This window comes from Sinocyclocheilus anshuiensis, unplaced genomic scaffold, assembly GCF_001515605.1.
Source record: "Sinocyclocheilus anshuiensis isolate Anshui unplaced genomic scaffold, SAMN03320099.WGS_v1.1 scaffold1090, whole genome shotgun sequence".
Taxonomy (NCBI): domain Eukaryota; kingdom Metazoa; phylum Chordata; class Actinopteri; order Cypriniformes; family Cyprinidae; genus Sinocyclocheilus; species Sinocyclocheilus anshuiensis.
The window spans coordinates 621,608-646,729 of NW_015537993.1; the positions used below are offsets into that span (position 1 = coordinate 621,608).

General features: G+C 36.7%; 1 protein-coding gene across 1 annotated transcript in view; it reads right to left on the reverse strand.

Moving 5' to 3' along the window:
- LOC107675282 (probable G-protein coupled receptor 158) overlaps nucleotides 1-25,122 on the reverse strand; it is a 93,514-nt gene that overhangs the window by 61,204 nt on the left and 7,188 nt on the right. Inside the window, exon 2 of the mRNA XM_016469581.1 lies at nucleotides 1,933-2,035. Within this exon, the coding sequence (XP_016325067.1) occupies nucleotides 1,933-2,035 (103 nt within the window). The remainder of the gene's footprint in view (nucleotides 1-1,932; nucleotides 2,036-25,122) is intronic.

Here is a 25,122-nt window from a genome sequence, read left to right on the forward strand (position 1 = left end):
ACTCCCCCCACCGACAATTCCTGCCGGACCTGAGACTCGAACCCCCAACCTTCGGGTTGCAAGTCAGACTATCTAACCATTAGGCCACGATTGACGAAAAAAGCAGGATAATGAAGGCCAGACATAAGACCTCAACATTATTCAGAAAGCTGAGAGGATGATGGCTCAGTAGAGCAGATAAAAAAGAAACACACAGAAGACTTCCAACTTCTGCACTGGAGGAGATCCAGAGAGGATCTATCACAGATGGAGGACCTGTGGAGATGTCCACATGTCTGTCTGCCTCTCTACCTCTCTCTGCACAGTATGGAAGGAATAAGGCTTTACAATCTGTTCTAAAAGCAGATGAAACGTTCTGACTTTCACCACAACTACAAATTCATAGCAAAACTGTATGAATAGTCTCACATAGCCAGATTTCTTACATCATAGTATCAGCCTCACACTGCAGCTTAAAGCAAAACAAACAATGGAAAATAAATTAATCACTGCATATAAAGTATGAGTTTTAAAGATGGCAGTATGACATATTAAAAAGTAAAACAAGCTAGAATTAGACAATGTTGTGTTCAGAGAGGTGTGAAGGAGGGCCCTGTGGGTGTCAGCTGTGCTGGGGTCCCTGCTGAGGGCCAGATTCTGCCAGCATACTACTGTTGATTCCATGTCTCTCTCTCTCTCTCTCTTCTTTTTCTTTTTTTTTTTTTGTGCATACAAGTTTTTGGAGTGCTCATTGTGGGAAAACCCTTAAGTGACAGTTTATGAGCAAATAACTTATCAATTAAACATAAGGGGTGTGGTATTGTAGTGCTCCAATAAGAGGCAACTGATGCTTAGTGTATGCTTAGTGCTCAAATAAAAAATTGTGCATGTCTGAAAGGGTGAATAAGATATTTATGTAAGATATTGCATCTAACTGCACAGCGGGTTCACTGAAAATCTGGAATTTAAAATCTAATTTAAACCTGAAAGCAAACAGAAAGTTTTGAATCATTTAAACAAAGGACAATTATGAATAAAGAAGCCATTAAAAGCAAAAGAGACACATCCGCTAAAGCATTTGGAAATTCATATTAACTTTTAAGACAAACTGTTATGGTGATAATATCATTTGTAGTAAAACAGTGTATTACATTACAAAAATGCAAAATATTTTGTTTTTATAAGTAGACTTTTGTACCCCCAGTATTTGACAGATATGTGTAGACTTATAGATGGATAAACATGGACAGACAGGATATCAATAACATTTTCATGAGAATATGGTGGCAGCCTAATCGTATAAACATGTAGCATAAATGTTGTAAGTTAATATCTTGTTCTGTCCATATTGTGAGCATGGCATGAGTCATGACCTGAGAAATCAAAATTCCCTTGATCTTTTGAGATATAAGAGGTCATTGTAATAAAAAACATCCTGTAAGTTCCAGAACTCAAAACTTTCTCATTAGTCTAAAAACAGCTTATATTGAAGCTAATCTGCCAAAACGACAGGTTGTGGAATGTGCCACTTTATGACCTCCACATAAGAAGATCAACGCCTGCTTCTAAATCACTGCCTGTTTAGCCCCGCCCACCGATTCGCTCGTTTAGTAAATAACGAGAGAGGCAAGGTCTACACAGAAACCAAATGATAATGATGGCTCCAAAGACAACAAGATGCTGTGCAGTGCCAAGTTGTAGAAAAACAGTCTTTGCATTGCCTTCCTTCTGATCCCAACATTAGGAAAGACCGGATGGAGTTTATTTTTAATGAAGATCCAAAATACAATACAAAACAATAAAAAAGGCAGTTCATGAACTCTTTAAATCTGTGTACTTACTATACTATAAAAAACTGCTATATGAAATGTATTGAAGATTGCCTGAAATGGCATGTTTTCTTCAAAAACAATACACATACATTGATCAATAACATTTTAACATACAACTTACTTTTAAAGCCATTCACTGCAACTCTGCTTTGATGATAAAAGCCGCTTTTGCAGTGACATTTATACTTGTCCAGCACAAATCCATGACCTGGGATGGGCAAACACTGTGGAAAAAAGAGAGAGGATGGAAATATCAAAACTCTCAGGAAGCAAGAAAAATATACCTGGGATAAGGAGTTTCAATATATATATATATATATATATATATATATATATTTGTACAATAATATATATGTTTTCTGTGTATATGGTTGCTTGGAAAAAAGTGTTTTGATGTTGCATTTACATAGGTTTTTTTAAATACATTTTTTTATTTTTTATAAAAGGATCAATATGCTCTTCTAAAATATATTAATAAATACTGGAAAACAAAAAAATGATGGACACAATGGATGTAGTGGCCTTAGCTGACAGTTAAAGGCAGGGTATGTGATTTTTCAACACTTACTCTGCCTTTAATTTGTTGAAATGCATGAAGTACTTATTTTTCTCCCATTTACAATAAAAATAGTTATGCTGCATATACAAAATATATCAGTTTTGTACAATTACTATAGAATACTGTATATAATCTAGTACGTCAGAATTTTATTTCATATTACCCATATTCATACGATATAGAACAATTTTTTAACGGTCACAAATGACCTGCTCTTATCATCCGATCGTGGTTGTATTTCTCTATTAGTGCTACTGGATCTTAGCGCTGCGTTTGACACTATCAACCGCAACATCTTTTTGAGTAGACTACAAAATTAGGTTGGCATAATTGGAATTGCATTGTCATGGTTCAAATCTTACTTATCTTACCGTCATCAATTCGTAGCAGTAAATGACGAGATATCATATCGGTCACAAATACAGTATGGAGTACCTCAAGGCTCAGTACTACGATTGTTGCTTTTCACACTTTACATGTTACCCTTGGGAGATATCATCAAGAAACATGGTGTTAGCTTTCACGGTTATGCTGATGATACTCAGCTCTATATTTCTTCACGGCCCGATGAAAAAAACAAACAAAAAAAACAGTATAAAACCATGTAGTACCCTGTATTATCAGTACTAAATATAGTACCTACTAGTGATATTTATACTACAACATTATTTTTCAACAGTCACAAGTAAGTTTCAAATCAAATATAGTACCTACTGGCGATTTGTGATTTCAGACGCAGCTACAGTATTATCTTTTCAATTAAGATGCTTTAGTAGCTGCCTCTGTTAGACAGTACACAGCAAGGCAGCTCATAGGTTTTGGAACAGAGAGAAATTCTGAGCCTGTATAGCTTGTACCTTATTGCTTAATTCTCAGATCTGAACAGCTTATTCTGTGTCAATAAAGACAAAGGACTAACTTTCTACTAATAGTAAAGAGCCACTGGGGAGGCTGGGCTGCCAACTCTAGAGCTGCAAGCTGTGTTTCTGCTTTCAGCAGGTTCAATATATGAGTAGTGTGAGTTTGACTGAACTGATTTAAACAGTCCTCTGATATATAATATACAAACAGGGACGGTTTTGGCACAGATCTCCTCAGATGTGCCAAGGCATAATTAATCTGAATTAAAGACAGGCTCATTTGCTGAATTAAAAAAAAAAAAAAATTAATTAAGTATCTTGAGGTATCTTTCACAAAACAACAGGTCAAAAGCGGGAGTGTGTAATCATAATCCTCAGTATTTCAGGCCTGAGTGTTTCATGACTCCAGTCCAGGGCCCAAAGCAGACATGTTGACCCCAGCTCAATACCGATCCACTCCAGCACACACTTAACAAGCTATGAAGGGCCAAAGCCTTCATATTTGAGCAGAACAGCAGCGACATCAGCTTTAATGAAGCATGGAATGGTAGAACACTTACACAAATCTATCTTTAGAGAGAAAATGGCTCCATTTCTGTCTTTCATGCTTCTATAGGATCAGGGTTTGAAGACAGATAGCCACAGGAGAATGGCCAGAGAGCATTATATGGGCCCACAGCTAAACTATAAATATATAAATTACAAGTCATTTTCAGCAGCATGTTTTGAAGAGGCTACATTGGCAGTAACAGTAAAATATTGTTGGCACACTGTAGCATAAAAGAGTGTTTTAATGACCTAAGTACACTCAGTATGCAGTAAACAGAAGGATGTTATGTGGAGTGAGATTTGTGTGTTGATTATGCACAGTGAGAGCTTAAAATATCATTTTATTTCTAGCTATGTTTGCCCCTGTAATTACAAATTCAACACACACACACACACACACACAAGTTCGTTCTGGTTCTCAAATCTGATTGGTTGAGAACCGTGAGATATTGTACTGGTATCGCTACAGGAACGCCCTTTCAAAATTTTGTATCACTCCGCTTGTTCTAGCCGGGTCGATGTTTTTTTTTTTTATTATTTACTGAGCTAATCGTAGAATACGTTAGTTAATATAAGAAGAAACGTCTAGCTTCGCGGTCTCTCTCTCTCTCTCATTTGGATGCTCGTCTTGCCGCATTGTTTCTCTCTTATAACCTCATTATTTCTCACTAATAACCTAACTGAAGCAGCACATGCCCTTGATACGAATTCTAAAAGTGACGTATGTTTAACTGTCAACTTGAGCTTTGAATCCATGGCGGAAGGAAGTAGTTCCGCACAAAAGAGGGTTTTATTAGGCACTCCGTTGTTTGTTTTGGTTGGTTCTATGGCTTCATAGTGACCACCTTACTGATGGTTCGGACTAGAGGCTTCTTCGGACGGGGCTCTGGTGCAGGTACGATCCATTTCTAAATATATATATATATATATATATGTGTGTGTATTTAATGTGCTGGTGTTTGTGTGTATAATCCACCTGCGAGCTTTCTTTGCAGTGTTTTCCGGGACCTGTGTGTTTCTGTCCTTTTTCTAGGGTAGGTCCTCAGTGAGCACCCCCTCTGTTGGATTCAGAAACTGGGTGTTCGACTTGCAGTGTTTACTTCACTCTTCGATATGATGTCCAGCCGGTATGATAGCCTAGTTTCGGCTTCCTGATAGCCTGGTTTCGGCTTCATGCTTCCTGGATCATGCGGCCAGGTCACAGGCTTCTGCGGGAGCCTTCCTGACCACCAGGCCCCCAGCACGGCACTGCAGAATTTCCTAGACGTCCGGGCTGGGCTTATGCTTTCAGGCTGCCCTGTCTGGTATACCCGCTCAGCCAGTGTGTCTCTGTCGACATACTTTGGAAGCATCGCTCCCCTCACCATTGAGGGTTATTATGAAGTGAGCACGGAACTCCTTTCTGAATTCGGAGTTCTCCTCCCACGTGACAGTTGAGTTCTTGGTTTTCCCAGAGCAACTGGCTAGCTTGCAGTACGCTTACCCTTCTGATTTCTAACGATCGTGCCGTAGGTCGAGCCCCTCTCGTTGAGAGCTTGGTGTTTGCTCCCTCAGCTAGAGATGCTCATCAAGGCTGCAATTATTTGATTAAAAATACAGTAAAACAATAATATTGTGAAATATTATTAAATATGATTTAAATATGTAATATTGTTTAGATAAAATATTGAAATATTAAATAACTGTTTTTAATTAAATACAGCATATATTAAAAAGTATTTTATTCCTGTGATGCAAAGCTGGATTTTCAGCAGCCATTTCTTCAGTCACATGATCGCCCATAAATCGCTCTAATATGCTGATTTGCTGCTCAATAAATATTTTATATTATTATTTATGTTGAAAACAGTTGTGCTGCTTAATATTTTTGTGACAACCATACTTTTTTTCATGATTTTTTGATGAATAGAAAGTAAAAAAAAAAAAAGCAACAACATTCATTTGAAATTGGAATCTTTTGTAACATTATAAAGGTCTTTACTGTCACTTTTGATAAAAAAAAAAAGTGTCCTTGCTGAATAAACATATTACGTAAAAAAATTAAAATATAAATAAATAAATCTAACTCACCCTAATTAAAATGTCAAATAAATGCATTAATGCCATTTGTGATATTTTCTATAAAGCAAGTATAATGCATTATAAAGGCATTCACAATGCCTTAAATATATCATTTAAGTTGTTATACTTTTTCATATATATTTACGAACAACTATGAAACAATTACATAAAAAATATGAATACATTCATGGTAATAGTGCTTACACTAAAGTATAATACATTATAATGCATCATAACATGAAGAGGTAAGTGCAAAAATGCAATATAAATGTGGTAATTGATTAGAACACTAATTATACAATTGTGTTTTTTATAAGGAAGGTTGAATAAATACCCTCATAATGCATTGAATATAGGCCTACAGATTTTAATCAACTCACTGTGACCAAATATTCAAGATTGGGAGATTCAAAACAAAAGCTGAACAATCGTTCATTGATTTGCCATTGATCTGAATATGGTGGTTATGACTCTGTCCTAAATATTTTGAATTTACATTTATTCTCCAATTAGCTATCACATTGTGAGCTGTGGCTCTTATCCTTAGCCAGGCCGAGATCAAGCATATCTTGACTTCCACTTAAGAGACAGCAACATTCCCAATATTATTCATTGTGTACTCCGGGAACTGACCTCTTGAGTTTCAGTCAATTCCTGCAATAAAAGCTTCAGGAATCACACAACTGATAACAGCTTCTGCCTGAAATGAGAGAAACAGACTCTGGCCCATGCTGAGAGGAAGGGACAGGGTCTTCTGATGGAGCATGAGCTGATGGCGGGTATTGAGCAGGTGAGAGCTTCAGCTGGGAACACTCTATCCTAATTAAAGCCAGGCAGACACATTGCCGACACAGACACTGGCAGATCTAAGCTGCTGGGAGGAGACAGGATGATTTCAGTAGCTCTACACACCTACACGCTGTTCACTTTTAATCAGAGTGAGAAAGTTAGAAAGAACAGTTGATTGACCAAGACTAGGGATAGGTTTAGATCAGGGGTCGGCAACCTTTTGGGCATGAAGTGGTTAACCACTGTACAGTACATATTTTCTCAGTACATTTTAGTCCATATTTAATTTGCATCAGTTTGCACTTGCGTATATTCTTTTAATGTACATTATTTCTGCAATAAGTACTCTTTTTCTAAGTATGCTAAAGTGTACTTCTGTTTCACAAAGGAAAGGACATTCAGTATACTCTCGTTTACATTTATCATTTGATCTGATTTCCAAATACCATTTTTCTTTGTATCAACTGATGTAATGCGATTCATTTCACAGCAAGCAGGTTTGGCTCAGGCTTAGAACATTACTGAATAATGTTCTGAAATGCCTATGGATCAATGAATGGGAAATATAGAGGCTGCTGATAAAAATGGGCAGTCACTGATGTTCGTTTCTGTCATCTGAAACGGCTATGCTATGCCAAAATTAATAGAGTAAACAAAGTATCTTTACAACAGTGACCCGCAGCTTTCAGAGGGGAAATTGATCTAATTTCGCCAGCCATAAATCACAGTGACCTTCAGTTGTCCACCAGTTTCTTGCATGCTCTCCCTGTTTCTCTCATTCTCTTTGAGTCTTTTTGTGAATGTCAAAGGCACAGTTGTGGCAGCTGTCAGTCAGTGTGTGGGTATGTGCTTGTCTGTGTGACAGGCTAATTGGCCCAGTGACACTGCTCACACTCAGAGCTAGAGGTTTTTAATGGTGGCGTCACACTGTCATGCCAGGAGGTCCATCCACGTACACATACCCGTGTCCCAGCAAACACCTCGACTAATAATAGGACTCAACCTCAACTGATGTCTGACACTCTTTTATCTGTCCTACGATCCTTAGTCCAGAAGCATATAACGTTTATTGAACATTGTGGGTCTACTAACTTAGACCAATTTAAAATTCCACTATTGGTCTGGACTGGATTTGTGTTGATTTATAGTGCTGGTCTAGGTCATGGACCTGCTTTAGACCAGTAAAACTTAACTCAACAGGGGAAAAATAAACAGAGAATACTCTGTTTATATACCAGTTGTTTTATATACCAGTAGTTTCTCCTAGTCTCAAACTGTGCTCAGATTTGTCAAGATATCAAAGTCTGATTTCAAAGATTTCAGTTCAAGACCTCCAGTTTGTTCAGAGCAGAAACTGTATTTATGTCCTATGTTCAGTGAGATCCTGTCCAAATTAACTAAATAAAATAATGGTTTTATATCTAACTTGACTGAATTTACATTTACACATATGACAGATGCTTTAATGCCAAAGTGACTTAAGGGGCAGTCACATTTACCATTCTCTGGAAAACTTTCAGTCATAATCGAGTCAATAGGAATCTGCACAATCTGGAATTTCGTATGAGGACGAAAATTTCACATTATGTTTCAGATGGTCACGCAAATTTGCTGTACTGTCCAACAGACAGCTGATAGTGTTATACTGTTTGAGCTACAGGAATGTAGCTAAATTTTTTCGAACACCGTCAGTCGCACATTTACTGCACAGTACAGTCAGATTGTGTAATATTGTCCTGTTTTGCCAGAGCATGAGCTCTTGAAGCATGAGCTCTTGAAGCTCCGCCCTCTTCTGAAAAGGGAGGCGGGAGCACCAGCTCATTTGCATTTAAAGGGACAAACACAAAAACGGCACATTTTGGCTCATACCCTAAAAGTGGCAATTTCAACAAGCTATAAAAATTTATCTGTGGGGTATATTTTGAGCTAAAACTTCACATACACACTCTGTGGACATCAGAGACTTATTTTACATCTTGTAAAAATGGGCATAATGGGACCCCTTTAAAAGGCTGCTTGTTTGGTGTGCACCAAGGTTCAGGTGGCAGCGCTGACACTTATTCAAATTAACCATACTAACAGAGCAATCGCACCAGAGTTTGTTTTAAGCAAAGAAAACCTTCCAAATCGAAATGCCCTAGGTTTCATTGACCATCCCTCCATTTATTATCCCCATAGCAGGTTGCTTTAATTAGCTTTACATTGTTTGTTTGACAACTTTTATGCTCTTTCACAGGAGAATATGCCAGCATAAGCAAACAGCTCTACCTCAAATTGGCCTGGGAGTAGAGAAACAATAATGCTGTGGTGTGGATCTATTTTTGTGACCGTCTAAACCAGCAGGAGGGCCTTTGAAAGTGCTTCTAAACATAGAACAGCAGCACACAGCACGCAGCCCATCACTCCTGCGTCTACGGGCCGACAGATCCAGGAACAGAGTAAAGCAGACACGTGCAGTGGGACGGAGGGATTGGCCAGCCTGTAGGGTCAAACGCTGACTGTACTGAGAGACAATGTGTCCTGAGATCTGGGCTCAGATCAGCTATCTGGCGTCCTCGGGTGGGCTCTACAGCAGCTAAGGGTGAGAATTAAAAAAAATAATAATCCATCTGCTCCATATGCTGATGTCTAGCAGTTTCCAGGATGATATTACAAACAAAAGGTGCATCGCAACAGGAAATGGAGCTCTGGGTGTCTTTCTGCAGCTTCCCCAGTTGGCGCAGCATGTTTCTGTCTGCTCATTAAGTCTCTGTGGAGACGATGAGTCGATTTTCAGTATCTTCTCCTCTTCCAGCTTAATTTGTAGAGACAGCTATAAGTAAGCCATCTGCGGGTTGATTCCCCTGAAAAGTGTAAACACTTTGTCTCTGTGGCACTTTCAAAATATCTGTCAACCCGATATGTCAAACTGGTAACACTTTAAGGACCAGTTCTCATTAACCAGTTGCTTATTAGCATGCATATTACTAGCATATTGGCTGTTTATTAGTACTTATAAAAGCACATATTAATGCTGCATGACCATATTTTAGATCCCTTACCTAAACTTAACTACCTTACTAACTATTAATAAGCAGCAAATTAGTAGGAGTTTATTGACGTAAAAGTCGTACTTAATAGTTAGCAGTTAGTACTGTCAGTTAGTTAGTAGTGAACATTGGTCCCCTAACTAAAACGTGACCGTCAAAACTGATTCGACCAACAGTATGAGCTTGGGGTGGGGCTGTACATTTGGCAGACAGTGTTCTGGAAACCTGTTTGAAGCAGGTGAAATGACACACTTTACCTTTAAGTTCTCCTGTGAAAAACAAGCACACTTTTTATACCTTTAAAAAAAAAAATACTACTTATGGAAATAACATACTTTGAAATAATATACTTAAGTGCAAACTGTGTGTAATATTAATTTCATGTTAATTGCAAATGAATGAAAATATATTATAAGTTAAGTTTAGAGTTTAGAGTAACTGTAGAGTGCTTTTTTTGGCCCATGTACGTGAAGGGACAGTGAAAGGAGAGAGAGGACCAGGCCTGGGACATTTTACGTCATATCTAGAACATTTAATTAAACTATAACTAAACTAGAACTAGACTAGACTAGAACCACTAGAACTAAACTGAATAAGAACACTATTGTTATTTGTAGAGCTGCTTTCCAGCTGAAATTGAATTTGTTTTTTTAATGAATTCTACAACATTAACACTCTTATTTTCCTGTGTATTACTGTAAAGTTGCTTTGAAACAATCCATGTTGCATGAAGCATAAATAAATGTGACTTGACATGATAATCGACCGCATGCCACTGATGCTCATAGACATTAAATTGAAGAGAACCCAGAATATTCCTTTGAGACCAACTCTTATGTTTTGGATTAATTAGAATTCTGCCTCAGTGTCACCTGATGACATGTCCTTAAAAAAGGAAGTGTATTTCTAGCCACATGTATTTAAGTCTTCATGTTATTTCCCAGTTAAATCATAGTCAGATTCATTCTCTATGAACCCAATTAAAGCAAGCACTGCTACACCGAGGGCTGTACATGACTGGAGACTACACTTTAACAAAGACACATCCTCTGCCTGTCTGACAAACATCATTATGCAGGAATAGCTCATCTTCTTTAATTGTAGCATCAGGCCGCAGCTGTGATGACCCTGTATTTGGGTTGTGAGGGGGTGAGTATTTCACTGACAAACACCATTAATTGTTCGGGATTATTCTCAGGTCAAAGCATAAATGTCACAGAGATTTCATTAATACTAAAACCAGAAATTGTCTGGATCGTAGAGTTACAAGCTACAATCAATTACTTAGTTTGGGGCATTTGTACTATAAAAAAATTAAAGTGTTCATTTAATGAATTGGTTTTGGAAACTCTAATTTCCAGACCTGTACGTCATCTCACATTTCAAACTGTTGACAAACATGAGACTCTGCGTGATGTAGTCCATAAATGCAGTTATGTGCCCCTAAAATTCAAGTTATTTATGAGTTTTTGTCTCATAGGCGCTATAATATATATATATATATATTAGGGCTGTCAATAGATTAAAAATTTGAATCTAATCAATCACTCCCTTTTTCTGTGATTAATCGCACACTTCATGAAATTAAGCATAGACCATTTATCTTGTTTCAAATGTTTCTTTTGTCATCATTTGCTTTATCCAGCAAAGTAAACCAAAAGATTGAAGGGTGATTCTCAAAAATCTATAATTTTCTGCAAGCTTTTTTCAAGATAAATTTAGATGTCTTTCCAAAAAAGGACACTTAGAAACTCCAAAAGGACAGCAAAGAACCAAATGATATAAGGAGCCCATATAAGCTATAAAAAAAAAAAAATCAGAATCTTATAGTATGTGTACAGTGCAACAGCAAAGAGCTTTTTTAAAAATATTTTAGATAAGTCTAGTTGCGATACCAAACGGGACGCCAAAAAAACCCTAAACCAACCGCCTGCTCACTGCATATATCTACTACAGTACACGGATCCATTCAGTATAACTAAACACAGCAACAAACATGACAAATTAAAACATTATCGTGAATGTGTGTGGGAAACAACGTGAATGTATGGAAATGTCTGTGCCTGTGCATAAATACAATGTGTGATCAGTGCGTCAAGAGCACTCATACACGCATTATTATAACGGACTCACGCATGCTGTATGACTCCTGTACGCCACCGCAATCGTCTTTACCTTGATTGCAGTCTTCATCCATCAAAACTTTACTAGCGAGACTGGTTATCCAGTCGAGAAACCGTAGTTTGCGTCTCATCTGGCCATACAGCGGTGGGATGTGTTGACAATCCGTTCAGTCTGTACTTCACACAGCTCGACGTGTGAGGGCTCGCTCTCTTCAGAGACAATCACAGAATATGATAGTGCTTGTGTTTTAAAGCGAAACACACTGGAATGAATAATTCACTGAAAATGCAAAGCGAGTCTCTGTTCTCTCTGCAATCTCTGATGTAATCAGCCTGGTTTCCTTTATATTAGCTCTGTTTTGGACTGATTGTTTGAATGCATTCGCTTACTGGATCATTGAACTGAAAATTTTCCAGGAGTTTAGCAGCTTAAAATGATCTAATCGCAAGCAGAGAAGCAAAATTGGGTTAAAAGGTTAGAATAGAAATTGTGCTTCAGTAATTTTGCATTAATTGCAGTAAATTATTTTAACGCGTTAAAGATAGTAAAATTAATCGCATGCATTAACGTTGACAGTCCTAATATATATATATATAAGTTTTTTTTTTTCCATTTTCTAAAAAGAATAAAAATGTATATACTTTAACCACAAATGCACATCTTGCACTAGCTCCGCGATGTGCATCCGCAAATTCATGCATTACGTAATCACGTTGGAAAGGTCATGCGCGGTTAGCACTTCGTCTGTGTACTTCAGTTCAAAAAGGTAGGGTAGGGCAAAAAACTCCATTTAATTTTCTCCTCCAACTTCAAAATCTTCCGACATCGTTGTTTTACTTTTTTTTATAAAGGGTATCTGACTCTCTTTGCACGTTCGCTTCGTAAACACTGGGTCGGTGTTTCCGCCTACGTCATGCGTGGCTTTTCTAACGTGATTATGTAATGCGTGAAGTCTAGCTAATGCAAGATGAGCATTCGTGTTTAAAAAGTATATACATTTTTTTTTTTTTTTTAGAACATGACCGATCATGTCGCTAGATAAGATCCCTATTCCTCGGCTGGGATCGTGTAGAGCCCTTCGAAGCTCTATTGAATCTGTAATTTGGACCTTCGGCTCGTTGGCCATAATTGAAGTCCATTATATGGAGAAAAATTTGGGAATGATTTCCTCAAAAACCTTAACATCTTTGCGACTGACGAAATAAAGGTATGAACATCTTGGATGACATGGGGGTGAGTAAATTATCAGGATTTTTTTATTCTGGAAGTGAACTAATCCTTTAAACAGAAAACATGGCTTATGCTCACCAAGGAGTGCTATCATGTGATCTATTAACTCTGACGGACATGAATCTCCGAGGCCGGGCAGGGAAAGTAAACGAGGTGCTCTTTCAGTCTCTGATAAACTGTATGTCTTTAACAAATATGCCTTCAGTGTAGAATATTTATCCCGAGCGGGAGGATTTTCCAGTATGCTGATCACTCGCGTGGCTGTGGAGCTGCCAAGTGCTGCGACGTTCACGGTGATGTCCCGTTATATGAACTGAGCCTCTTGTTGCTCCTGAAACTCTCGCAGCTTCAGAGATACAGCATTCGTCAACATCACAAATAAAGAATTTGTTCTGCGTCGGGGTCACCAATGTACTGTAGCTTTAGTGCTAGCAAAGATACACGGAGGCAGGATCGCAACTGAAACTCAGAGGTCACGTTTATTTAAACTGCAGCAGAACTACGCATCAACAACAACTCTTTCTTAAAGGGGAACATACCTTAAAACCATGTATGTATGAGTGTGTCGGTGCTCTGTGATTTGTGTCTATTAATCAGTAATGTGTGAGATGCTTGTATCTACTCCTACAGAAGGCTATTTTGAAGACTGTTGGTAACCAACCTGTTTTGGTTGGTTTTTAGATGTTTCTCAAATTATCTTCTTGTATGTTCCATAGTTTATGTTAGGCCGTTGTAGCCTAAACGTTCATGTGTAATAAATTGAAATGTTGAATCAAATCAAATATTTCATTCTAAAGCTACTTTTTGTAATGTCTACTTGATACTATTCTCATTTTACACAATAATGGCTTTAAATTATCTTTTTGTGGGTATTTTCACAGCCAAATTTAATTAACGAATCGCCACATCATGTAATTAGATTAACATTTTTAATTGACTGACAGCCCTGTTATAACCATGGGGGAAAATATAGTCATTATTGAAGTTGAATAAATGACTCAAGTGTGAACAGTCATCGATCAGTCTATAAATGTCTATATTGAAATGTCAAACAATTATAACCACATACATTTTTAGGTTCTAGGCTAAATGTTTCATTGTAACATCAGGATTGTCCTGAAGAAATACACCAAATAATTTAATATTGCAAACAGATTTGTAAGATGGTTTTGACAAAGGAATAGTTGACCCAAAAATTAAAATTTGCTTAAAATATGCTCAACTTCAGACCATCCGAGATGTAGAGGAGTTTGTTTCTTCATTGAAACAGATTTGTAGAAATTTAGCATTACATGACTTGCTCACCAATGGATCCTCTGCAGTGAATGGGTGCCGTCAGAATGAGAGTCCAAACAGCTGATAAAAAAACATCACAATAATCCACAAGTAATCCACACCACTCCAGTCCATCAATTAACATCTTGTAAAGTGGAAAGTTGTGTGTTTTGTAGTAAACAAATCCATCATTAAAAGCATTTTTTTACTTTAAACCATTCCTTCCAGCTAAAACACAAGTCCTCTAACATTGCTTTCTCCTGTGAAAAAGTTCAAAGCATAGATCAAGCACCATTTATTTACAAGTGAAAACAGTCCAAAACAGCTCTAAACAAATATTTGGATTTTATGTTAGAGGACTACAGGGAATTTTCACTGGAGGAAGCGTTATTATGGATTATGGGTTCATATTTTGTCCAGAAGCAATGGTTTGAAGTTAAAATGCCTAAATGATGTGTATGTTTTTTTTGTTTTTTTTTACAAACACACAGCTATTCACTTCACAAGACATTCACTGATGGACTAAACTCATGTGGATGACTTGTGGATTATTGTGATGCTTCTATCAGCTGTTTGGACTCTCATTCTGACGGCACCCATTCACTGCAAAGGATCCTGGTCAGCAAGTGATGAAATGCTAAAATTCCCAATCTGTTCTTCTGATGAAACAAACTCATTTTAGGTGGCCTGAGGGTGAGTCAGTTTTCAGCAAATTATCATTTTTGGGTGGACTATTCCTTTAGGCATAATTTTTTAGGATATATCAGAAATACAACACACCACCATCATGTCACGATCTTAAGAGTGTTCAGAATGTCCAAAGACCAAGACTAGGGTTTGCTGGATATGTGTCATGATTACACTGGGCCATATGGGAACCCCGGATGGCATATGCCGTGATGTTCGTAGCAGTGGAAGCCTCCCGTGGAGATGGAGGAGATCAGGCTATTTTTACTGCTAGACCTGCAGCTGACACTCACACTAACAGCAGATCTCACATCACACATACAGAACACAGTTCACATGAAAGCTAATATGAGAGATCCTCCTTCACAGACATACAACAATGTACTTGATTCTACACACTTGTTACTATAATTGAAGGATGATGTAAAATATATATTTATATATTAAGACTTTTGATAACATTTCAGTATTTTTGCAATTTGATTAAATGCGATCATTCCAAACAGAGAAAGTATAATTTAAATCAAACAGCCATTTTTGGAAATTAGTTTGAAAATGTTTAATGTAAGCAATATAAATCATCATCATCATCATCATCATCATCATCAAATGAGGAAGAATGATTTACACAACCATTCAAAACTTCAGTAGTTTTTTTTTTTATTTTATATGTTTTTATTAAATTAATTAAAAATGGCAGACTTTTATGTTGTTACAATGTTGTTGTTGTTGTTTTTTTTAGAAAAAAAATCAAGCAGCACAACTGTTTTCAATATTAATAATAAGACATGTTTCTTGAGCAGATTTCTGAAATTTTGAATGATTTCTGAAGAATTAAAGGAATAACTGTAATTGTAATAATAATAATTATTATCATTATCATCACCACAATATTAATTGTAATAAATTATTTATAATTGTAATTATAATTTTTTACTGTATTTTTGATCAAATAAATGCAGCCTTGGCACTGAAAAAACCTATCAACCCCAAACCTTTGAACAGTAATGCATACAACATACAAAAAAAAAAAAAAAGTACATGAAAAATGAAATGTAACATTTTCTTTGTGTGTGAGGACGCAAGCAAATCTTTGCTACTGAAATACATTTTACTCATAAGTGACAAGACAATGAAATTGTCAAGTCTTTTCTAAACTTTGGGAAAACCCCTGAAATATTCATGATTTTGCTTAAAATCAGCACAAATATATGTGACCCTGGAGCACAAAAGCAGTCTTAAGTCGCTGGGTTATATTTGTAGCAATAGCCAAAAATGCATTGAATGGGTCAAAATTATTGATTTTTCTTTTATGCCAAAAATCATCAGGATATTAAGTAAGGATCATGTTCCATGAAGATATTTTGTACATTTCCTACTGTAAACATATTAAAACTTAATTTGATTAGTAATGTTCATTGATAAGAACTTCATTTGGACAACTTTAAAGTGTTTTTTTTTGTACCCTTCACTGATGGACTAAACGCATGTGGATGACTTGTGGATTATTGTGATGCTTCTATCAGCTGTTTGGACTCATTCTGACGGCACCCATTCACTGCAAAGGATCCTGGTCAGCAAGTGATGAAATGCTAAAATTCCCAATCTGTTCTTCTGATGAAACACTCATTTTAGGTGGCCTGAGGGTGAGTCAGTTTTCAGCAAATTATCATTTTTGGGTGGACTATTCCTTTAGGCATAATTTTTTAGGATATATCAGAAATACAACACACCACCATCATGTCACGATCTTAAGAGTGTTCAGAATGTCCAAAGACCAAGACTAGGGTTTGCTGGATATGTGTCATGATTACACTGGGCCATATGGGAACCCCGGATGGCATATGCCGTGATGTTCGTAGCAGTGGAAGCCTCCCGTGGAGATGGAGGAGATCAGGCTATTTTTACTGCTAGACCTGCAGCTGACACTCACACTAACAGCAGATCTCACATCACACATACAGAACACAGTTCACATGAAAGCTAATATGAGAGATCCTCCTTCACAGGACTCTCATTCTGACGGCACCCATTCACTGCAAAGGATCCTGGTCAGCAAGTGATGAAATGCTAAAATTCCCAATCTGTTCTTCTGATGAAACAAACTCATTTTAGGTGGCCTGAGGGTGAGTCAGTTTTCAGCAAATTATCATTTTTGGGTGGACTATTCCTTTAGGCATAATTTTTTAGGATATATCAGAAATACAACACACCACCATCATGTCACGATCTTAAGAGTGTTCAGAATGTCCAAAGACCAAGACTAGGGTTTGCTGGATATGTGTCATGATTACACTGGGCCATATGGGAACCCCGGATGGCATATGCCGTGATGTTCGTAGCAGTGGAAGCCTCCCGTGGAGATGGAGGAGATCAGGCTATTTTTACTGCTAGACCTGCAGCTGACACTCACACTAACAGCAGATCTCACATCACACATACAGAACACAGTTCACATGAAAGCTAATATGAGAGATCCTCCTTCACAGACATACAACAATGTACTTGATTCTACACACTTGTTACTATAATTGAAGGATGATGTAAAATATATATTTATATATTAAGACTTTTGATAACATTTCAGTATTTTTGCAATTTGATTAAATGCGATCATTCCAAACAGAGAAAGTATAATTTAAATCAAACAGCCATTTTTGGAAATTAGTTTGAAAATGTTTAATGTAAGCAATATAAATCATCATCATCATCATCATCATCATCATCAAATGAGGAAGAATGATTTACACAACCATTCAAAACTTCAGTAGTTTTTTTTTTTATTTTATATGTTTTTATTAAATTAATTAAAAATGGCAGACTTTTATGTTGTTACAATGTTGTTGTTGTTGTTTTTTTTAGAAAAAAAATCAAGCAGCACAACTGTTTTCAATATTAATAATAAGACATGTTTCTTGAGCAGATTTCTGAAATTTTGAATGATTTCTGAAGAATTAAAGGAATAACTGTAATTGTAATAATAATAATTATTATCATTATCATCACCACAATATTAATTGTAATAAATTAATTATAATTGTAATTATAATTTTTTACTGTATTTTTGATCAAATAAATGCAGCCTTGGCACTGAAAAAACCTATCAACCCCAAACCTTTGAACAGTAATGCATACAACATACAAAAAAAAAAAAAAAGTACATGAAAAATGAAATGTAACATTTTCTTTGTGTGTGAGGACGCAAGCAAATCTTTGCTACTGAAATACATTTTACTCATAAGTGACAAGACAATGAAATTGTCAAGTCTTTTCTAAACTTTGGGAAAACCCCTGAAATATTCATGATTTTGCTTAAAATCAGCACAAATATATGTGACCCTGGAGCACAAAAGCAGTCTTAAGTCGCTGGGTTATATTTGTAGCAATAGCCAAAAATGCATTGAATGGGTCAAAATTATTGATTTTTCTTTTATGCCAAAAATCATCAGGATATTAAGTAAGGATCATGTTCCATGAAGATATTTTGTACATTTCCTACTGTAAACATATTAAAACTTAATTTGATTAGTAATGTTCATTGATAAGAACTTCATTTGGACAACTTTAAAGTGTTTTTTTTTGTACCCTCAGATTCCAGATTTTCAAATAGTTGTATCTCAGCCAAATATTGTCCTAACAAACCATACATCAATGGAAAGCTTATTTATTCAGCTTTCAGAGGATGTATAAATCTCAATTTACAAAAAATGACCCTTATGACTGGTTTTGTGGTCCAGGGTCACATATTGTAAATATTATTCATCTATCACGTTCTGTCATGAACCTTTACTTCTCAGATATGAAAAAAAGGTTGAGCAGGCATAGAAAATCTGATTAAATCTAGATAAACCTGGAAATTACAGGATGTAGTGATTTGATAATTTAAGTGTACACCCCTCCTCTGTTTAGTTGTATTTCTGAAGCTCATGTGTTTATTTATTTAGCTTGCTAACACTGCTACAGCAGAGCTCTTCTTTGCACCTGATGACATCATTTCCCATCCTCGTGTCGCTAGAGGATTCTTTCTACATCTCTCCTCTCCTGACCTGGCTCCCTTGATTCCTGTGTTAACACTCGACTGAACTCACTGTGCTGGCTGTGCAATAAAACCCTAGTTTACTTTGCTTTGGATCAAATTCTCAATACAAAAATTACTATCAAGAATCGATACGAAACTGCAATCATTTTGCATTATTCTTTTTCAAACCTATACCAAATGAAGACAGTTTCAATGAATGTTGCGTTTAAAGCATTTCAGTATATGGCCTTGAAATCAAAAATCTGTTATTAATCGTCTCCCTTTTTAAAAAATAAATGCATTTAATTGTATTGAATGTGCACTTGTAGTGAACTAGAAATCTTGTTATTTATTTTTTTATTTTTTATTTTTTTAAATTGTACTTGCAGAAAATATTATGCAGAACATTTTTAATTATTATGTTTTAAGTAATTTTAAATGTACTAAATTGCAACTTGAAAAAAATAAATAATTCCTAATATATTAAATAAAAGAAACTACATTCTAGTATATTTTTAATTGACCATAAATGCTTCCAAGTTTGTCAGTACGCTTTAAACATATTTCAAAGACAACAGATGTAATTATGAATTAGGAACGCATATAATGATGGACTTAAGTTCTACTTAAGTGGGTCAAAAATTTGTATTTAATATAAACTTAAACTATAATGCATTTTAATTTGTTTGCAGTTAACACGTAAGCAATTCAAATCTGTAATTAGTAATATTTTTAAATATGCTAAAGTGTACTTCTTTTTTGACAAGTGTTAACTCTTCTCTTCCTGTTCTGTTTGCAGTCTGAGAGACTACATATGCATTTTAATACATTAAAAAAAAAATAATAATTGAACATTTCAGTATCAGGCTGATATTCCAACACTTTCTAATGAGAAATGGTATTAATAAAATGTAATAATTTGTATTACACATCTTCCATGGGTCTCAGAGACCCTTCAGGGTTTCAAAGAAAAGAAAATGCAATACATTTTCATAAATCTTCAATAATATTTGCTATTGGGTTTTGATTATGTTTAGTGGGACATAATACAATAATTTATAGAGGAAATAATTTCAAATTTACATACACAATCTTGATTGTTTCAAAGTTTAAGAAACCTACAGAATATGTATGTGTGTGTTATAGAAGTAATGGCAAAAAAAAAAGACAAATATACTACAGATTAACATATCAAATATTACATTACTACATAATATTAATTTATTAAACTATCAAATGTAATATATATATATATTAGGGCTGTCAACGTTAACGCATGCAATTAATTTTACAATCCTTAACGCTTATTTTAATCCTTAAAATAATTTAACGCAATTAACAAAATTACTGAAGCACAATTTCTATTCTAACCCTTTAACCCAATTTTGCTCTTCTGCTTGCGATCAGATCATTTTAAGCTGCTAAACTCCGGGAAAGTTTTCAGTCCAATGATCCAGTAAGCGAATGCATTCAAACAATCCGTCCAAAACAGAGCTAATATAAAGGAAACCAGGCTGATTACATCAGAGATTGCAGAGAGAGCAGAGATTCGCGTTGCGTTTTCAGTTAATTATTAATTCCAGTGTGTTTCGCTTTTAAACACGAGCTCGGTCATATTCTGTGATTGTCTCTGAAGAGCGCGAGCCCTCACACGTCGAGCTGTGTGAAGTACAGACTGAACGGATTGTCAACACATTCCACCGCTGTATGGCCAGATGAGACTCAAACTACGGTTTCTCGACTGGATAACCAGTCTCGCTAGTAAAGATTAGATGGATGAAGACTGTAATCAAGGTAAAGACGATTGCTGTGGCATACAGGAGTCGTACAGTACAGTAAGCACGCGTGAGTCCGTTATAATAATGTGTATGAGTGCTCTTGACGCACTGATCACACATTGTATTTATGCACAGGCACAGACATTTCCGTTGTAGGGACAGGACACCTCCCCTTTCGCCCCTGCATTCCAAAAAAGGGACGCATCTTTTACGACTTCCCAGAAAAAGCGCGCGCACAGACAAAGGGACACGAGACTTACAACAGACAATTTCAACAGATAATCAGTTATGCGCATAACAGGTCAACCAACTGTTCTGTTGACACCTATTTTAATACGGCTGGGGCAGCTGCTGCTGGTGCTGTCGAGCAGATGAAGTCTCTCTCTCCTCTATGAAGATGAATGGCCCAAGCACTGGCTGAGGACACCGTCGTTCACCATTACAAACAGACAGATGCGCGGCCAGTGAAATGAGGAAGAGAGGGGGAAATGAAGCTGGCTAAGTGGGGCTCAGTCAAACGGACTGAAGCCCAGAGCAAACAAACATGTTTATCCTCAGCCATTTTCTAGCGGCTCATTACATCAGCGTCACTAGCAGATCTGAGGACAGAACGGGAACATCAGAGCGAGCTGACGGAGCGTGAGGTGACAGTTATCACACACAGCAGACAAAACAACTGCTTAAAGGTGAAGTGTGTAATTTGTCCGCCACTAGGGGCACCAGCCACTTGTAGGCGGTTGTCAGGGCATTGCTGCACCGATGCAAAGGTGTTATAAATGATTGTTTTGCACATAATTGTGCAGTTGCTATGGCATTGCTAGATGGTTCCTGGGTATTTTGAGACATAAAAAGTGGATGCTTAATGGTTCAGGTCAACTAAGTATGAGCAATATTTAAAGTGATGCTAGGTTAACCCTTAAATGCATGAATGTTTCTCTAATCATTATTAAATATTCGGGTCTTTAGCGACCCGGACCAATATATCCAGCACGGATGGATCTCTATGCTCTGCTGGAAAACCATTCAAATCAGTTCAATTTTTGCTGATGATTTGTTTGTTTTATGCCTGCCGTAATTATGAGTGAAACGTCACGTCATCATTGTGTATCAAGCAGTGCCACCTTGAGGAAAAAAGATGCATTGCACACATTGAGTCATCAGATATGTAAATAGTTGCGTAGGAAAAATACGGTAACACTTTCTATGAAGCCCGTATTTATAATACATTATAAGGGTATTCTTAAGGCATTATAATGAATGCATTTATAAATACGGGCTTCATAGAAAGTGTTACCAAAAATACTTACACATTTACATACCTCGGGTCTCTAGCGACCCTATACACTTTTTACAAAAAGTTAATCAGAAAACTGGCACTCTTTTATATTTTACAATTTTTTTTCTTGTTATATTGTTTATAATTAATAGATTGAGGAATACTAAGAAAGTTGATGTCTAACTTAAAAAAAATTAAGGAGGGAGAGGGTAGAGAATGATGTCCCGGGTCGCTAAAAATCCGAGGTATGCATTTAAGGGTTAATGACAAAGCACAAAAAGTTGTACTGTGTCACTAACCTAGAATCACTATTACTTTAGGAACACTTTTGTCCAGGTTTATTAATTAATTTAAAATACATTTGAAATGTATTTAAAACACAAACAGTGACTTGAAGAACCACATCCATGGTAAAGTGTTTTTTTTTTTTTGTAAATATATGTAATTAATTACAAATTTGTAATGTTTGTTTGTTTGCTTGCATTACATACTAACATTTATTTTTTTCAAAAATTGATCATTTTAATCAAAAGGCATTTATACTGTCACATAAGATTTCTTTTTCAAATTAATAATTTCTAGCCTTCAAAATATTCTGTGAAAGGAGGTCAGCAGGACACTTTCAGACTGTATTTTCCTCTGTGTGTTCATCTGCTGCTGGAACTAGCATTTGTTTTACAGTGAGGCAGTATCCTGTTGCCTTTGTTTAGTTTGAGCCACAGACTCACACACACACACACACACACACACACACACACACGTGTGCGTATTCAGCATATTAGAATGACGAAACTATTTATATATGCACACAACTGTCCTGAGTCATGTTGTGCAACCAACATGCAAAACAAAAGTAGGAAAAAAAATGTCATCTCTGATCACATTTTCTAAAGATATGTTCAGATGTGCAGTCTACCAATAACATCATAGGAGCGCCCACAAGTGACTTGAAATACAAGCAACATGCAGAGACAAAGTTGCTGGCAGTCTTAACGCAGTGTGAGCCCAGACCTAAATCCAATCGAAGAAACTTGTGGAATGATTAGAAGAGATCGATCTGGAGCTGTTTTACAAGGAAGAGTGGGAAAAAATTGACAAATCAAGATGTGCCAAGTTGATACAGCAGACTCTCTGTTCAGAAAGACTGGATGCTGTAAAAGCAAAAGGTGCTTCAAAGGGGTCATATGATGTTGCTAAAAAGAACATTATTTTGTGTATTTGGTGTAATGAAATGCGTTTATACATTAAGTTGTGTATTTGGTGTAATGAAATGTGTTTATGCGGTTTAAGGTAAAAAAAAAAAAAAACATTATTTTCAACATACTGTACATTGTTTCTCCTCTATGCCCCGCCTTTCTGAAGCGCGTCTATTTTTACAAAACTCATAGTTCTGAAAAGCAAGGTGTGCTCTGATTGGCCAGCAATCCAGTGAGTTGTGATTGGCCGAATACCTCAAGCGTGTGACAGAAATGTTACGCCCCTTACCATACTGTGATGCCGTGTCCCGGAGCGATGAGACAAAACCAATAAAACCCATTATAAACGAGGCATTTGTTGCATCCAGCGGGGACATATTTACGGATTATAATGACTTATACTGTCTTTTAACGTGTTGCGTTGCATCGCACCATGTAAACATAAAACCATGTCTGCATTTGTGATCAGAGAAATGACAAACAACAAGCGCTACTCTACACTGCTCAAAACTCGCGTTTGAATCATCAGTGGCAAATCCTTTAAATATAAAAAAAAACGTACTTACAGTCTGTGAGTCAGAACAGCCGGCATTGTAGTCTACTCTCCCAGGATCAGGAAACAGTCCTCCATAAAATGTGCTGCACACATCTGAATATTTGGGTTGAACTGTGCTGGAACAGTGTTGTAAATACAACTTAACCACTGATTTCTAGTTGTGTCCTGTTTTGGAAGGCCAAACAAAGTATTTTCGCTTTCGCAACGAAACACACTGCGTCTTCCTGACATGGCGGCGGCAGCAACAATAAAGTTATTCTGGAATCCAGTCTGGAATTCTGTCACGGTACTGCTGCTGTGTAGGAGCGCGGCGCAAAGGAGCGAGGCGACGTAGGAGAATTTTATTACTTTTAATAATCAAAAGGAAACAGGAAAACACACGTAGCCATGTTGACATGAACAATTCTAGACAAGGGAGAACAGAACGGGCTCGAACTCAAATAGGGCAGATAACGAGGGGCAGACAGGTGATGAGGATAACTAATAACAAGGAACAGGTGATTACTAATAATGGGAAAAGGAACTGGAAGGACCAAATAAGGACAAACAGGAACTAAACAGTGACACATATGACCCCTTCAACAAAATAAATTATACTGTGTGTACTAGTTGTGTGTATAACCAGGGCCTAAAATTAACACTCATCATGCGCCAAATGTGAGTAAAAACTGGCGTTTGATACTGCAGTTTTCCACCAAAATAAAAGCTATATAGTTTAATGTTTGAAAGTTAAGAATAATTTATTTTATTTTTTTTTTTTTACGTTTTATTCTTCTTAAGTTATAAATAAATTATTATTATTAAATACATGACAGTTTAATAGTATTACAGTGATATTTCTTTATTGATTTGTTTAAAATAAATCCATCAGCCGAGCCGGTTGATTTGGTCAGTCGTACTTTTAAACACATTTTAATTTTGCTATAGCAAAATTAAATGTCTGTGTTAAATAGTGACGTGACATGTGGCCAAGTATGGTGACCCATACTCGGAATTAGTGCTCTGCATTTATCCCATCCAAAGTGCACACACACAGCAGTGAACACACACACCGTGAACACACACCCGGAGCATTGGGGAGACATTTTTGCTGCGGCGCCCGGGGAGCAGTTGGGGGCTCGGTGCCTTGAGTCCGACTCTCTAACCATTAGGCCACGACATCCCCGACACAACATAGAGCAGCAGCAGCAAGCTGTGAGGTTCTCATAGCAACCACATATAGAACATTGCAAGCGAATTACAGCTGCGCTTCTATTTTGCCACACTAAACTTAGCAATAAACACATTGAAAATGCACAATAAACATGTCGAAACGATCTCAAAG